A 15,414-nucleotide genomic window follows, 5' to 3' on the forward strand; every position below is an offset into this window, starting at 1 on the left:
CTTGGAACCAAAGCACAAGCTCACATCCCACATCCAGAAGGGGGGGGACGACACAGCCTTCTGGGTGTAGAGCCCCCGTGGACCAACACCCCCAGATTATCCAGGTAGGGAAACCTAGTCTTTTTATTTTTAAATTGCTTTAGGGTACTTGACAACGTCCCAAAATAAAGGGATCAACTCTCGCCCTCCCCCCCTCACCCCACCAGACCAGCTCAGACTGAACAGGCTGCACATTCAGCATCTGCTGGGAGACTGAGAAATACTGGCTAGCTGGGAGCTGCACAGGGTTCTTATACAATCCTCACAGTCAATGCTCTCAGTCTCCATCTGCAGGTAGGAGTGCATAATCCAAGCATCTTGACCAGTCTGGATGCCGCTAAGAAAGTTCTTGTTGTTGGTCTGCATCTGCCAGAAGAGAGGTATAACCCGTTTTGGACTGATCTGGTAGACAATAATGAATGTCCTTTTCGTGCATTACTTACCACTGGGCCTATTTTATCCTACAGGCCCTGTGACAGATAAAACTCATTAGGGCATTAGCGTTTAACTGTTAGTAAATGACTCTCATAACGTAAAAAAATCAGAATACCTTTTTGTTTTGTACGAGTTTTTGCAGGTTTTTTTATGCCACTGTTTGTGATTTTAGCTGCTTTTTGCTTCTTCTTGTTCTCTTTAATAAGAGCCTTTTCAAGCAGATTAGCAAAGAACTCTGAATCAAATGGCTGCTTTTCCTCTGTATTAAAAAAAAATAAAGAGTATCAAGGAGGATATCAAAGGGTGAGTTGTCAAACATATATACAAAGATGAACATTTAGCAGTTCATATGTTAAATTTATGTAATTACACAATTGTGTTTGAAATAAAAATAATTATTAAAAGGCCTCCTAAAATTATGAACACACTTTGGGATCACATCGAGGATGCCAAATAACAGGATCAGATAGTGAAGAGGATCAAATCAATGCTGAGTTGCACTCAGAAAGGTATGAACAGCAGAAGAATAAGAGGCAACAACATACTAGTACAAATAAGTGACGCCACCTCATCTGGAATAGAGTGCGGAATAATTTAGGTTGAAGCCCCAGAAAGAGCAAAAACAGTTCAAAGAAAGACTACCAAAACAGTGAAGAAACTAAGCCACAGGTCATGTGAGAAGGAAGTAAATATGTACACTACAGAAGAGAGGAAGGAGAAGAGCAGATATGACTAAGATATTTATATCAAAGTCTAAATTAGAGGCCGATCAAAACAAAAACAGCAACCGAAATTTGTAGTTCAGTTTTGGCAGAAATTGAATCCCCTCCTTCCCCCACATCTACGATCACTCTCAGCAACCCCCACCCCTCTCGTGATCACTCTCACCCCCACAATCTTTCTTAGCGTTCCCCCTCCTTCCCGCCCATCATCCGAAGGGTCTCCCCGGAGCAACCTCTAAACCTTCAGGTGATCTAGTGGGTCTTCAGGGCAAAAGAAATCCATAGTTGCTATTGCCCCCGCATTTTTGGCAGAAACCTGAACCTGGAGTTTGGGCCAGTTTCAGTGCTGAAACTGAAATTCAGTTGGTCTCTAGTCTAAATAATGCACAAAGGCAAGCAGTTTTGAAGGAAAGTGGTTCTAGAATAAGGAGTTGGTGATATAGGTGCATTTATTTTCAATACTTGATATACTACCATTCGAAATTAGTCATAACTTTGTATCTGTTGCCTCTGTAGTGGTCTACTTTGATGAAGATTGTGCCGATATATTTTTTCTCTACATTTTTTCATAGGGAAGCTTGCAGAAGCAATTTGATCTGTTCCCTTTTGGAAATGCTTTGTTTTTTTGGGCTCTCTTTTTAGTCTCTGCAGTTACCAGGATCTACCTCTTTAAGGGCTACTGAGTTGGCTACTAAAGGGAAGGAGAAGTGGATACTTGGCTTACCCAGTTCTCTACACATTTTAACTCCTAATGATGAGATAAAGACTGTGGAACTTTATTTAAGCTCATTTGATCCTTGGGATTTGTTTAGCCCCAGCTGTTTCAACAAATACCCAGTTCAAGTCTGAGGAGTTCCTGAAATTTCTCTGGAATTTTGTGCCTGGCTCCTGATGTTGCCCAGTATGGGTCTTTTGGGGGCTCTGATGTGTTTTTGTTTTTTTTAAAGAGCTATTTACAAGTTTCCAAAATTTGATTTCTTGTGGAAAGCTGAAAATGTGCATCTGGATTCATGTGCATGAGGATTCACAAACTGAGGCAGAAACCTTACTGCCACCAAACATGAGGCAGCAAAGCTCTCCCAGGCATTAGTGGAGAGTTAAAGTCTGGATCCAGGCAAAGTGTGAATCCATTCCCTGAGAATATAGGCATGCCAGACAGGCTTTGTGGTTTTACTCAAGTCTCAAAAGTCAAAGCCATGGTAGTCCATTTGAATATGTTTAATAAGAATTAACAGCTAAGTTTTAAGTAATATATTAATATAGTCCAATAAAAAGTTATCTTTGACAAGCTTTTGAAAGTTATCTTCTTATCAGGACAGTCTGAATGCTTGACTAACTGCTAACTTGATGGAGAGGCTAATTCCCAAAAGCTTGTCAAATATATCTTTTTATTGGACTAACTAAATATAAAGGAGTAGCCTAATGGTTAGAGCAGCAGGCTGAGAACCAGAGCAAATTAGTTCAAATTGCACTGTTGTTCCCCGGATCTTGGGCAAGTCACTTAACCCTCCACTGCCTCAGGTAAAAATTTAGACTATAAGACCTCCAGGGACAGAAAAATACCTACTGTACCTGAATATACACCACTTCAATGGCTATCAGGCTTGCAGGTGGTATATAAGAAATTACATTTTTTTTTTTTTTAAACCTGGTTGTTTTTATTTCCAAAGTCAAAGCAAAATCCTAAAGTAAAAAAAAAAAAAAAAAAACCACGCTTGAAATCTGTGTTTTCCTTCTGCTGCGTTTTTCATGTGTCTCACCAAAATAGAGAATAGCTCTAATTAAATGTTGTGCCTAGTAGCACAAGGAGGACTAAATTATGAGACCCAAATTGAGGAACTCAATGGAGGTACAGGATGAGCAAATCGAAGGCAACATAGTAATAATATACAAGTAGGACCTGCACAGAGCACTCCAATATCTAATTCTCAAAAACAAAATGAAATATCACTTAGAAATTAAATTATGTATACATATTTTAAATATTTTCAATATTCATTTGTTGAAAACTGCCAAAATAGGCACTGGGTGACTCAGGAGATTGAAAGTAGCTGTTTTCTGTTAGTGATAATTTCTAAACAGGGCTTTTCACCATTATTGCAATCATGTGGTTGCTGTGGTGTGCACATTTACTTTGAATGTGCTTGACTTACTTTAGCTTTACTTTTGTCAATAAATTACTGTCTGTACCACTGGCACTAAAAAAAAAAAAAACTTACTGAATGCTTTGTCTATCCTCCAGCCATTTGATCGTTCTTCACGCTTGAACTTGTTCTGAATTGAAAATAAAAAGGTACAATATTAATATTACCACTGTATATATATTAAACACACACACCAGGATTATCTATGAATTGGAGATATTTTATTTAAGCAAAAAATCCTTAATGGATTTATTAGCAGTTAATCTCCTGTCCACAGGGGTTTAATTTGAACATATGTACAGACACATTTTTCAGTGTTAAAACTGGGAAAATTCAGATTAATTTAAATAGCTACTTCACTACTAGGTCCTGGAGACCAGAGATATCAACTAAAACTATATTGATTTACACCAAGTTAAATCATACCCGACATCTATATGGAACTGTATTCCAGTCAGTCAGATTAATTGCTACCTGTATGTATCTATAGAGATGCAGCACTTTTGTTTCTGGCCCATTTGTTCCTTTCTGCTCCTTTGCACTTTGCCGAACAAAAGACTCCAACTTCCTATCCTGGAGTGGAGGAGTGGCCTAGTGGTTAGGGTGGTGGACTTTGGTCCTGGGGAACTGAGGAACTGAGTTCGATTCCCAGCACAGGCAGCTCCTTGTGACTCTGGGCAAGTCACTTAACCCTCCATTGCCCGCCGCATTGAGCCTGCCATGAGTGGGAAAGCGCGGGGTACAAATGTAACAAAAAATAAATAAATAAATAAAATCCTGAGGATCTCTGAGGGCAGTCCCCCCATCAACCGGGATGGCAGTAGCCTTGGTGACCGCCGTCACCACCGCATCCCCTGTAGGAGATTTAAAAGAGTCCCTATCCTCTTGGGGAATAGAATGAAGTCTCGCCATCGCTTTAACCACCCGACAAGCTGAATCTGGAGAGGACCACTCCTGTAATATCATATCCCTCAGATCCTGATTAATAGGGAAAGAACGAGAAGCCTTACGAATGCCCTTAACCAAAGGGTCTATCTGCTTAACCTCCGCTACAACCGGCCCAGGAACATCAAACCTAAGCGTAGACATCCCTAGGAAAAATCCTTACCACCAAGGGGTCCTCCCCTGGGAAGGACCCCTCCTCCTCAGGATCATTGTCTAAAGGAAACTCATCACCCAGTACACTACCCTCATCTTCTGAGGGAGGGAAAGACAAAAATTCTGGGTCCTCCAACCACTCCAGCCGTGGGCACTTGGCCCCCAAAGGAGCTGCCCCCTTCTGTATATCAGGCTGAGATGAACCTGCCTGCCAGGCCTGAAACATCGACCAGACAAACTCCGGTGGAAATCCCATAGCCCCCAACATTCTGCTCCGGGCCCTCCACCACCTGCTGGGCCGGGATCGCCGGAGAAGCCGAATCCAAGATGGTGGCGGTTCCCGCCAAAATCGGGGCCGCTGCTACAGCACCAGAGCCAGAGTCAGACCCAGGGAGCCCTTTACTGACGCCCAAAACCTCCGCAGACAAAACCGGAGGGGAAGAGAGAGAGTGCTTAGGCTCACCGCAAAACTTGCACGGAGATCCGGGCGCTTCTATCTTCCGACGCACGCAGGAACGGCAACGAGTCGCCTTTCCCGCCGACATCACTAAATTTAAAGCGGTACACACACAAACCGCCAAAAATCGCCCCAGCTCTACTCTCTTCACAATAAACCACACAGAAACCCTTGTCAGCCCCAAAAACGAAAAAAAAAAAAATGCTCTGAAACAGACCAGCACTGTCTGCTTCTTTTTCTCTTTTTTTTTTTTTTTTTTTTACACACACAGCACACAGCCCAGTTGCTATATACTGACAAGGGCTAAGGCTCTCAAGGTTCCTGTGCCACAGGAGCCGAGGCACCAGGCTGACTTCACCAAAAGTACAGCAGGGGAAAAACCCGAACACGGGTGCAATCCCCTAGGGAAACAGTGAGCCCCACCGGACCCGCTTCCCCGAAGCACAAATTCTAAGTACAGGGTGCTAAAATCAAAGAATCTCTAATCCTACCAGACCAGACTGACTGCTCAGGCTGCACGTCTACCCTCTGCTGGCGACTGAGATTTACTGGCTGCTTGGGGGTTGGCTGTTGGCTTATGCTTGGTTCAGTTTTTGTGTTCTCAGTCTCCCTCTGCTGGTAGGCGTGCATAACCCAAGCGTCTTGATCAGTCTGGAGGGTCGCTGAGGAATAGACAATTACAGTAGTAAAAATATTCAAAAAAGAATACAAAGTATGGCATAGTATACTACTTCTAATGTTGTATTACCACGAGGATGTCAGAGATAGTGTTTCCTTCCTGACGCAGCAGTGAGAGCAGCGAAACGAGACGTTCTTGTTGAAGGGACAGAAGGAATCAGAATACATCACAATGGGAAAGAGGAAAGAAGCAGTGACATGCAGCTTGTAGCTGGTGGTTCACGGAACAGCTTGTAGCTGGCGGTTCACGGAATACCCTGAAGCTAAGTACAGACTGTTTATGTTTGGGGAGAATAGAGATCCTACAAACAAAAAGCTGTGAGATTTAGCACTGCATTTAACCCTATTTAAATGTAAATGTAGGACAGAATCAGTTGCAGAAAATATTCTGCTTGACACAAGGGGAAGCTGTGTTTCAGAGGGCAGGAATCACTGGTTTTTCTCCGAGTGGGAGTTTTTTTCAGTGATTTAGAATCCTGACCTCTGAAAGAATTTGATAGCAAATATAGGACCGGTGATAATAAATACTTCCAGAAAACAGCTTGAGCGCATGTAAGAAAGTATTATGCAAAAGAGTTCTGAATAGAACAGCCAAGCTGGGAAGATCTGAGGTCCTCTTAATAAAAGTAAGAATAAACAAGTGTGATTTACAGCAGCAGTGGTTGGAAGCAGAATATTTTGAACACCACGTGGTAATACAACATTAGAATCAAAATAGTATACTACTTACAATGTCAACACAATAGAACATTTTAATAGACAGCGTAGGGTATAAGCAAAGATGAAACATAGGTAAGAGTAAGAGGATTTAGAAAATAAGGTGACTAATATACACATTATCTTCCCTTCTCCACACCCCCCCTACCAACCAGCTGAAAACAAGAATTTGGTTAAGGATGTTAATATCTGTTTCTTAAAATAAATGCTTAAAACCTTTCAGGCAGAATTTACTTAAGGGTGTGTTATACAACTGGTAAGGAAAAAATAGCTTTTGAAGTACCAGTGTTGCACAATATATATCTCACATACTACTCCCTCACAGACTACATGAAAGAGCAAATATTCTAGTTGGACAAATTTACAATGATTACTGGACATCAAAGGTATTCGTTTAGAGATGATGATGTGAAGGTCTTATCAATTGAAGAAAAAGTAGTAATTCTGTCAGATGACAGAGCTTCTAACTGTATTACCCCAGAAATGCCAGTCTATGATCACATATTATTGGTGGCTTTAATGCTTACGTCTTGTGAAAATGGAGTGCACTGGAAGTGAGAAGTCCAAAAAGGCTAAATAAGTGGCTATATGCCTTTGTAAAGTAGGATCCCAAAACCAGCCCCAACAGCATGCAAATGCCCACACTGAATTTACACCTGCTCTGAAAAAGGTATAATATATGCATATCTATGATATACCTGCATATTTTATAAATTTTGCATGCACATCATCATTCTGCCTCTACTCCATCCAGCCTAGTGGTTAGGGTGGTGGATTTTAGTCCTGAGGAACTGAGTTTGATTCCCACTTCAGGCACAGGCGGCTCCTTGACTCTGGGCAAGTCACTTAACCCTCCATTGCCCCAAGTAAGCCACATTGAGCCTGCCATGAGTGGGAAAGCGCGGGGTACAAATGTAACAAACAACAACAACAAAAAAAGGATTTACATGCAGAAAAAGTTCTATAAAAATTACTCTTTTATGCTTTCTTTAACAACATGATGAAACTTTTCCTATTAAGAGTTTAGGGGTACTTTTATTAAGCAGCATTGAGCCTGCCATGAGTGGGAAAGCGCGAGGTACAAATGTAATTAAAAAAAAAAAAAGCAGCAGTAAAAAGTGACCTTAGCCTGCCCTTATGTGGGTTTTTCCCATGCGCTATGACCATTTTTACCGCAGCCATAAACATGGCCTTTTTGGTATTTCTTTTGTATTAATGACCGTGTGCTAATATTATCATTGAATTTTGAAAAAACTGAAGTGATGTACGTGGTTAAAGACCCGGAACTGCAATTGCCAGAAATGATTTCATCGCTGGGAGTGCCCATTAAAATTTCAATGCAATTAAGAAATTTAGGAGTATTAGTGGATTCAACTTTTTCTTTTAGACCCTAAGTGCAAGCTTTAATCCGCAACATATATTTTAAGTTGAGAATGTTGAGTAAGTTGAAGCCACTATTACCTTGGGTCAATTTTAAGAAAGTTATGCAGGCAATGGTACTTGGTAGTATAGATTATTGCAATGCTATTTATATGGTATTACTAAACCTTTACATTCAGTCACTCCAGGCTGCACAAAATTCTGAAGTGGGGCTTTTATTTGGCCTATCAAGATCTGAGCATGTAACTGTATATATGAAGCGACTGAAGTGGCTCCTTGTGAGTTATTGTATAAAGTACAAATCGCTAGTGATGATACATTGTGCATTGTACCAGGATTTCTCCATTATCTAAAGAATGCTACAAAGTGGTATGTATCAACATGTCCATTGAGGTTTCTAGTGGGACGTGTTCTTGTGGTGCCTCCTTTACAACGATTACATCTGGAACTGACAAGAACTTGTGCCTTCTCCATTGTTGGGTCTGTATAGTGGAATAAACTGCCATTGCAGCTGAAAAATGAATAATGGCTGCCAATGGTTAAAAGACAATTGAAGGAGAACTGCCTTGTATTTGATTGAGAGATTTCTTTTTCTGCGTCAAGCTTATTGGAATTGCACTGGTAAGTTTTTTGCATATAGAGTGTTAAATGTCGGATAGTTTTTGTTGTGGAATGTGTTATTTTTATGTATGTTCTGTTGTACTCTGCCCTGGATAAGAGCAGATTAAAACTAATAAATTCTAATTTGTGTGAGGCCATTAAAAATTTTACCACATGAGCACTTACTGTCACCCAATTTGTAGATGGTAAGAGTTCACATGGTATCCATGTGCTAACCAGTTAGTTCAGGAACACGAACTCCATGCCTACCAGACACAACCACTCCAAAAAATAAGAACATTTAGCGCACAGCTAGTGCACACAGATTTAGAAGTTACCACAGAATGCCTGAGCGCATCCTATGGTACACAATTTTTGGCGTGTATTAGAGTCTAGCCCAGCTTAGTAAAAGTGCCCCAAGTTACCTCTTCTCTGTTCCTCAACGCTTCCACCTTAAAAAGGGCTCACTAAGGCAAAAGTGAAGTCACTTTGATTTTATTATTATCTGCATGGACAGCTGTTACATTCCCAAGTTAAAAAAAGAAAAAAACAACAACAAAAAAAACACACAACTAAAAATTACAATAGTCCAGCTATTGAAATCCATCATTTTTCTGTTTCACAGAGGAGGTTACCTTAATTTCTGTTCTTGCTCTGTGAGGGAAGAGCTGGCCAATCATAGAGAAATCAGTTCCTACCATGCTGATAGCCAAAAAGAACATGTCTGTTTCTGAAATTATAAAAAGTGTCCAAATTTAGTACTTAAGGTAAAATTATGTATAATCATACCTGATAATTTTCTTTCCATTAATCATAGCTGATCAATCCATAGACTGGTGGGTTGTGTCCATCTACCAGCAGGTGGAGATAGAGAGCAAACTTTTGCCTCCCTATATGTGGTCATGTGCTGCCGGAAACTCCTCAGTATGTCGATATCAAAGCTCCATCCGCAGGACTCAGCACTTAGAGAATTACACCCACGAAGGGACACTCTGCCCAGCTCACCACCGCCGAAACGGGGGAGGGGAATTAACCCAGCTCATCCCCACACAAGTGGGGGAGGGGAATCCGTCCAGCTCATCCCCGCGGAGCGGGGGAGGGACACCACACCCGCCGATGCGGGGGGATCTGGCTTATCCTGCAACCGCAACCGCGGGAGGAGCTGACTGACCCTAACACCGCCGAAGCGGGAGGGGTACAAAGCTGCCCTACAGCCGCACGAAGCGGGAGGGAGTGCCGGCAGAATTTATGTCTCAATCCAGCCCCGTAAAACGGAGGGGAGAGGAATGCAGCAGCTCACTGTAACACAAACTCGTCTCAACTCTTGAAGAATCCAAGTGAAAGAACTTGAACACGAAGTCTTTCTGAAATAACTGAAGACTAAACTTGAACCTGAAATGCAACCAGAATAAAAACAGAACAGATATCTGGGAGGGGCTATGGATTGATCAGCTATGATTAATGGAAAGAAAATTATCAGGTATGATTATACATAATTTTACCTTCCATATCATCAAGCTGATCAATCCATAGACTGGTGGGATGTACCGAAGCAGTACTCACCCAGGGCGGGACATTGAAATCCCTGACCTCAACACTGAAGCTCCAAACCGGGCCTCCGCCCGTGCAGCCACAGTCAAACGGTAATGCTTGGAGAATGTATGAGCCGAAGCCCAAGTTGCCGCCTTGCATACCTCTTCCAAGGAGACGGATCCGGCCTCTGCCATCGAGGCCGCCTGAGCTCTCGTGGAGTGAGCCTTCAGCTGGATAGGCGGCACCTTCCCCGCGGCCACATAAGCCGCTGCAATGGCTTCCTTGACCCATCTTGCCACTGTAGGCTTAGCAGCCTGCAGACCCTTACGAGGACCTGCAAACAGGACAAACAGATGATCCGATTTCCGGAAATCATTGGTCACTTCCAAGTATCTGAAGATGACTCGTCTCACATCCAGATATTTAAGAGCAGAGTACTCCTCTGGGTAGTCCTCCCTACGAAAGGAAGGGAGACAGAGCTGCTGATTCACATGGAAGCGAGAAACAATCTTGGGCAGGAAGGAAGGCACTGTGCGAATAGTCACTCCTGCCTCAGTGAACTGCAGAAAAGGCTCTCGACATGAGAGCGCCTGGAGCTCGGAAACTCTTCTGGCTGAAGTGATAGCCACCAAAAAGACTGCTTTCAACGTCAGGTCTTTCAGAGATGCCCTCGACAAGGGTTCAAAAGGCGGCTTCTGCAATGCTCTTAGCACCAGGTTGAGATTCCACGCAGGCACCACTGAGTGCAGAGGAGGGCGCAGGTGATTAACTCCCTTGAGAAAGCGCACCACATCTGGCTGCGAAGCCAGGGAAGCACCCTTCAGGCGGCCCCTGAAGCAAGCCAGAGCCGCTACCTGGACTTTAAGGGAACTGAGCGACAGGCCTTTCTCCAGACCTTCTTGCAGGAACGCCAACACTGAAGAAATTGGAGCAGTGAAGGGAGAAAGTGAGCCTGCTTCACACCATGCTGCAAAGATACGCCAAACCCTGGCGTAAGCAGTAGAAGTAGAGCGTTTCCTCGCTCTCAGCATAGTGGCGATGACCTTGTCTGAGAAGCTCTTCTTCCTCAGACGCTGCCGCTCAATAGCCAGGCCGTAAGACCAAAGGGAGAGGGATCCTCCATCACCACGGGACCCTGATGTAACCGGCCCTGCTCCACTGACAGCCGCAGAGGATCGTCGACTGAGAGCCTGATCAAGTCCGCATACCAGGGACGTCTGGGCCAATCCGGACCCACCAGGATTACCCTGCCGGGATGCTTTGCCACCCGGTCTAGCACCCTGCCCAACATGGGCCAGGGCGGGAACACATAGAGGAGCTCTTGTGTCGGCCACTGTAGGAGAAGAGCATCTACTCCCAGGGATCGAGGGTCCCGTCCTCTGCTGAAAAAGCGTGGCACTTGGCAATTGGCCGATGACGCCATCAGATCTAGGCTCGGCTGGCCCCAGCGCTTCGTGATGTCCAAGAACGCCTGAGCAGATAGTTGCCACTCTCCGGGCTCCAAGGTATGGCGACTGAGAAAGTCCGCCTTGACATTCATGACTCCGGCAATGTGGGCCGCTGAAAGCTGCTCCAGGTTCGCTTCCGCCCACTGGCAAAGATTCATAGCCTCCTTGGCTAGAGGGGCGCTCTTGGTACCTCCCTGGCGGTTGATATAGGCCACAGCCGTGGCATTGTCCGACAGGACCCGTACAGGCTACAACACCAGTACCGGGATGAACTCCAATAACACCAACCGAATGGCTCTGAGTTCCAGGAGGTTGATAGACCACTTGCCTCTGCAGGAGACTAGAGCCCCTGCGCTGTCCTTCCCAAGCAGTGGGCTCCCCAGCCCATCAAAGAGGCGTCTGTCGTGACGACAATCCACTCCGGGGTCACCAGAGGCAATCCTGCAGACAACTTGTCTGTCTGCGTCCACCAGCTCAGCGCCTTGCGCACTGCTGGGTCCACGGGAAGGCGCACAGCATAATCCTCCGACATCGGAGTCCAGCGCAGCAGCAGAGATAGCTGTAGTGGTCTCATATGAGCCCTGGCCCAGGGCACTACTTCCATCGTGGCCGTCATAGAGCCCAACAGCTGCACGTAGTCCCAGGCCCGAATAGGAGAGGCTACTAGGAACTAGTCCACCTGAGCCTGAAGCTTGACAATCCGATTGTCTGGCAGGAACACTCTGCCCACTTGGGTGTCGAATCGAACTCCCAGATACTCCAGGGACTGAGTCGGGCGCAGCTGGCTCTTCTTCCAGTTGATGATCCATCCCAGGGAGCTCACAAGAGCAACTACCCGGTCCATAGCTTTGCCGCACTCTGCATAAGAGGGGGCTCGGATCAACCAGTCGTCCAGATAAGGATGGACTTGTACTCCTTCCTTTAGCAGGAAGGCCGCTATGACCCCCATTACTTTGGAAAAGGTCCGCGGAGCAGTAGCCAACCCGAAAGGGAGGGCTCTGAACTGGAAGTGTCGTCTCAGGACTGTAAAACGCAGAAAGCGTTGGAGAGGAGGCCAGATGGGAATATGCAGGTACGCTTCCTTGATGTCCAAGGAAGCCAAGAACTCTCCTGCCTTCACTGCCGCTATAACAGAGCGGAGAGTCTCCATGCGAAAGTGCCTCACTTTCCAGGCCCGATTGACCCCTTTGAGGTCGAGGATAGGCCGGACAGAACCTCCTTTCTTTGGAACCACAAAGTAAATGGAGTAACGTCCCTTGCCAATCTGATTTTTTGGCACCGGAACGACCGCACCCAGGCGGATCAGGTTGTCCAAGGTCTGCTGCACTGCCACAGCTTGACCGGAGACTTGCAGGGAGAGAGTACAAACCCGTCTCTTAAGGGTTGGCAGAACTCTAGCTTGTAGCCGTCTCTGATGACTTCCAGCACCCACGCGTCTGAAGTTATAGTGGTCCACTCGCCCAGAAACGAGGACAGCCGTCCTCCAATCTGCACTGGGGCGTGGACCAAGGCCCCGTCATTGGGTACGAGACCCTGGGGGAGGACCGGAGGGAGCACCTCCGGGACGGCGGTCTCTGCGAAAGGAATGCTGCTTGGGGGAGAAATTCCTCTTGAAGGAAGAGGGGGCAGAGGAACCCGACTTGCCCGGGCGGTACCGACGGGCTTCCAGCAACCGTCCTCTGGAGGTACCGGGACGAGTACTAGCCCGAGCCCTGACCTCTGGTAATTTCTTGCCCTTAGACGTGCCGAGATCGGTCACGATTTTGTCCAGCTCGACCCCAAAGAGCAGCTTGCCTTTAAAAGGCAATCTAGCCAGGCGGGATTTAGAGGCGTGGTCAGCAGACCAATGTTTCAGCCAAAGCCACCGCCGCGCAGAGACTGTCTGAGCCATGCCTTTAGCTGAGGCTCTCAAGACATCATACAGCAAGTCTGCCAAATAGGCTAAGCCCGATTCCAGGGCCGGCCAATCAGCCCTCAAGGAAAGATCCGAGGGGGAAGCCCGCTGCACCATAGTCAGGCACGCCCTGGCCACATAGGAGCCGCAAACTGAGGCCTGCAAACTTAAAGCAGCTGCCTCAAAGGACGACCTTAAGGCCGCCTCCAATCTTCTGTCTTGGGCGTCCTTTAGGGCCGTGCCACCTTCCACCGGCAACGCCGTTTTCTTAGTCACCGCAGTGATTAAAGAATCCACGGTAGGCCACAGATAGGCCTCACGTTCACTCACAGCCAAAGGATAGAGGCGGGACATAGCCCTAGCCACTTTAAGGCTCGTTTCCGGGACATCCCATTGAGCCGCAATTAAGGTGTGCATGGCATCATGCACGTGGAAGGATCTAGGCGGGCGCTTCGTCCCCAGCATAAGGGCAGAGCCAACAGGGGCTGAGGGAGAGACAGTCCTCCGGAGAGGAAATCTTCAAAGTGTCCATGGCCTGTAAAAACAGGTTGGGAAATCCTCTGGGCTAAAAAGCCGCGCTGCAGAGGGGTCATCCGCTCCATCCGAGCGGGGATCTATCTCCTCCAAGGAAACCGCAAAGGACCGTTGGGAGACCTCAGACACGCTGCCCTCATCTACATCGGAGGAGACAAAGTCCTCCAAGGCCTGGAAATCAACCCGAGGGCGTTTACCTCTGGGAACCTCAACCTCTTTATCAGAAGAGGGAGCAGGGGCAGCGTTTGCATGAGGAAAGCCTGATGCAGCAGCAAAACAAACTCGGGGGAGAAACCCCCCAGACTGTGCACTTCCGCAGCCTGGGCAACAGCCCTAGACGCACTCTCAACCGGCGCTCGCAATAGCGGGGGAGAGACATGCTGCGCATCCAAAATGGCGTCCGGCGCGAAACTCCGCGAAGGAGCCGCGCGGGAAGAACGGCGCTTAACTTTAGCCGCTTGTGCCGTCGCCCAAATTAAGGGCGTTCATGGCATTAATGTCTCCAACCTCAAGGGCGGCCCACGAAGAAGCCGTCCGAGCCGCGTGGCCGGCCAAGATGGCGGAGGCGAGGAGCGGGGGATGGGCGTTTATGGCGGGAAAAAACCGCCACGCCGGAGGAACGACCGGGACATTCATCGGTCACTAAACTGTCACCCATCAAGGGCGAATCAGGTTGTAAAACCCCCGCATCCCTTCTAGAAGCGCTCCAGCGATCCGGGGAGCGACCCTTTGCGCCCTCGCCCTCCGACGCCATATGCCACGAGGAGAAGAATCGGGGAACCCCCTGCCCGCTATAAAAAGGTAAAATTACCTGCTTGCCGCTCCGAGCTGTAACGAACTGGTGTCCCAGTGAGTAGCTGCAATGAACGTTTAAAGAAACGTCGAATTAAACGCCTTTAAAGACGTTTAAAATTTTTTTTTTTTTTTAAACGGAGCCAGCGGGAGGGGGGAGAAAAGGAGGGACCTGGCACCACCAGGTTTGCACTTGCTCAAAAGAGCCCTCAACCCCAGGCCTCAACAAAACCTAAGGATTAGGCTTGGAGGCCTAGCCAGAGCTGCTGCTGTGTGTGACCACCACCTGCTGAGATAGAGAACATACTGAGGAGTTTCCGGCAGCACATGACCACATATAGGGAGGCAAAAGTTTGCTCTCTATCTCCACCTGCTGGTAGATGGACACAACCCACCAGTCTATGGATTGATCAGCTTGATGATATGGAAAAAACAAATTCATATCTCAATCTTTCACATTTAAAACCTTGTAAAACTGTTTGCTCCCTCCCTATAATTACTTCCAGCTATGAGACAGTTGAAGGAGAGTAAGACACTGTTCTTTTAGACTCCTTATGGACCTCTTCTTTATCTGTGAACAGAGTTTGCATAGAGAAGCTTTGACACAGCAAACACCAATTGTTTGGGTCAGTGTGGGACATGAGCTTGCCACATCTAGAACACTTCTCAAAACCACTGGGAATTTTTTGTGACATGGCCGAAAAAAAATAGCTGCAGTGAAATCAAATGGCTCAATGGTAATAAGCAAAAGAAAAAAATAAAGTCTGCCCGACTGGACTGCTCAGGCCTTATGGGGCCAAGGGGGGTCTTTTACTTAAGCTTAGCTCGAGTTATCTGCAGCAGGACCCACAGGAATAAAATGGGCCCTGCTGCAGATAATTCAAGCTAAACTTTGGTAAAAGACCCCCAAGTGAGCTGTGAAAAACAAAGAAAACTTAGGAAA

General features: G+C 46.4%; 1 protein-coding gene across 5 annotated transcripts in view; it reads right to left on the reverse strand.

The window, feature by feature from the left end:
- The window catches only part of BDP1 (B double prime 1, subunit of RNA polymerase III transcription initiation factor IIIB), a 330,901-nt gene that overhangs the window by 262,413 nt on the left and 53,074 nt on the right, over positions 1–15,414 (reverse strand). For all 5 annotated transcript variants that reach the window (XM_030193306.1, XM_030193305.1, XM_030193308.1 and 2 more), the window contains 3 exons: positions 8,906–9,000; positions 3,416–3,470; positions 590–733 (listed from right to left, as the gene is read on the reverse strand). In XM_030193306.1, the coding sequence (XP_030049166.1) occupies positions 590–733; positions 3,416–3,470; positions 8,906–9,000 (294 nt within the window). The remainder of the gene's footprint in view (positions 1–589; positions 734–3,415; positions 3,471–8,905; positions 9,001–15,414) is intronic.

Source organism: Microcaecilia unicolor, chromosome 2 (genome assembly GCF_901765095.1).
Source record: "Microcaecilia unicolor chromosome 2, aMicUni1.1, whole genome shotgun sequence".
Classification (NCBI taxonomy): Eukaryota; Metazoa; Chordata; class Amphibia; order Gymnophiona; family Siphonopidae; genus Microcaecilia; species Microcaecilia unicolor.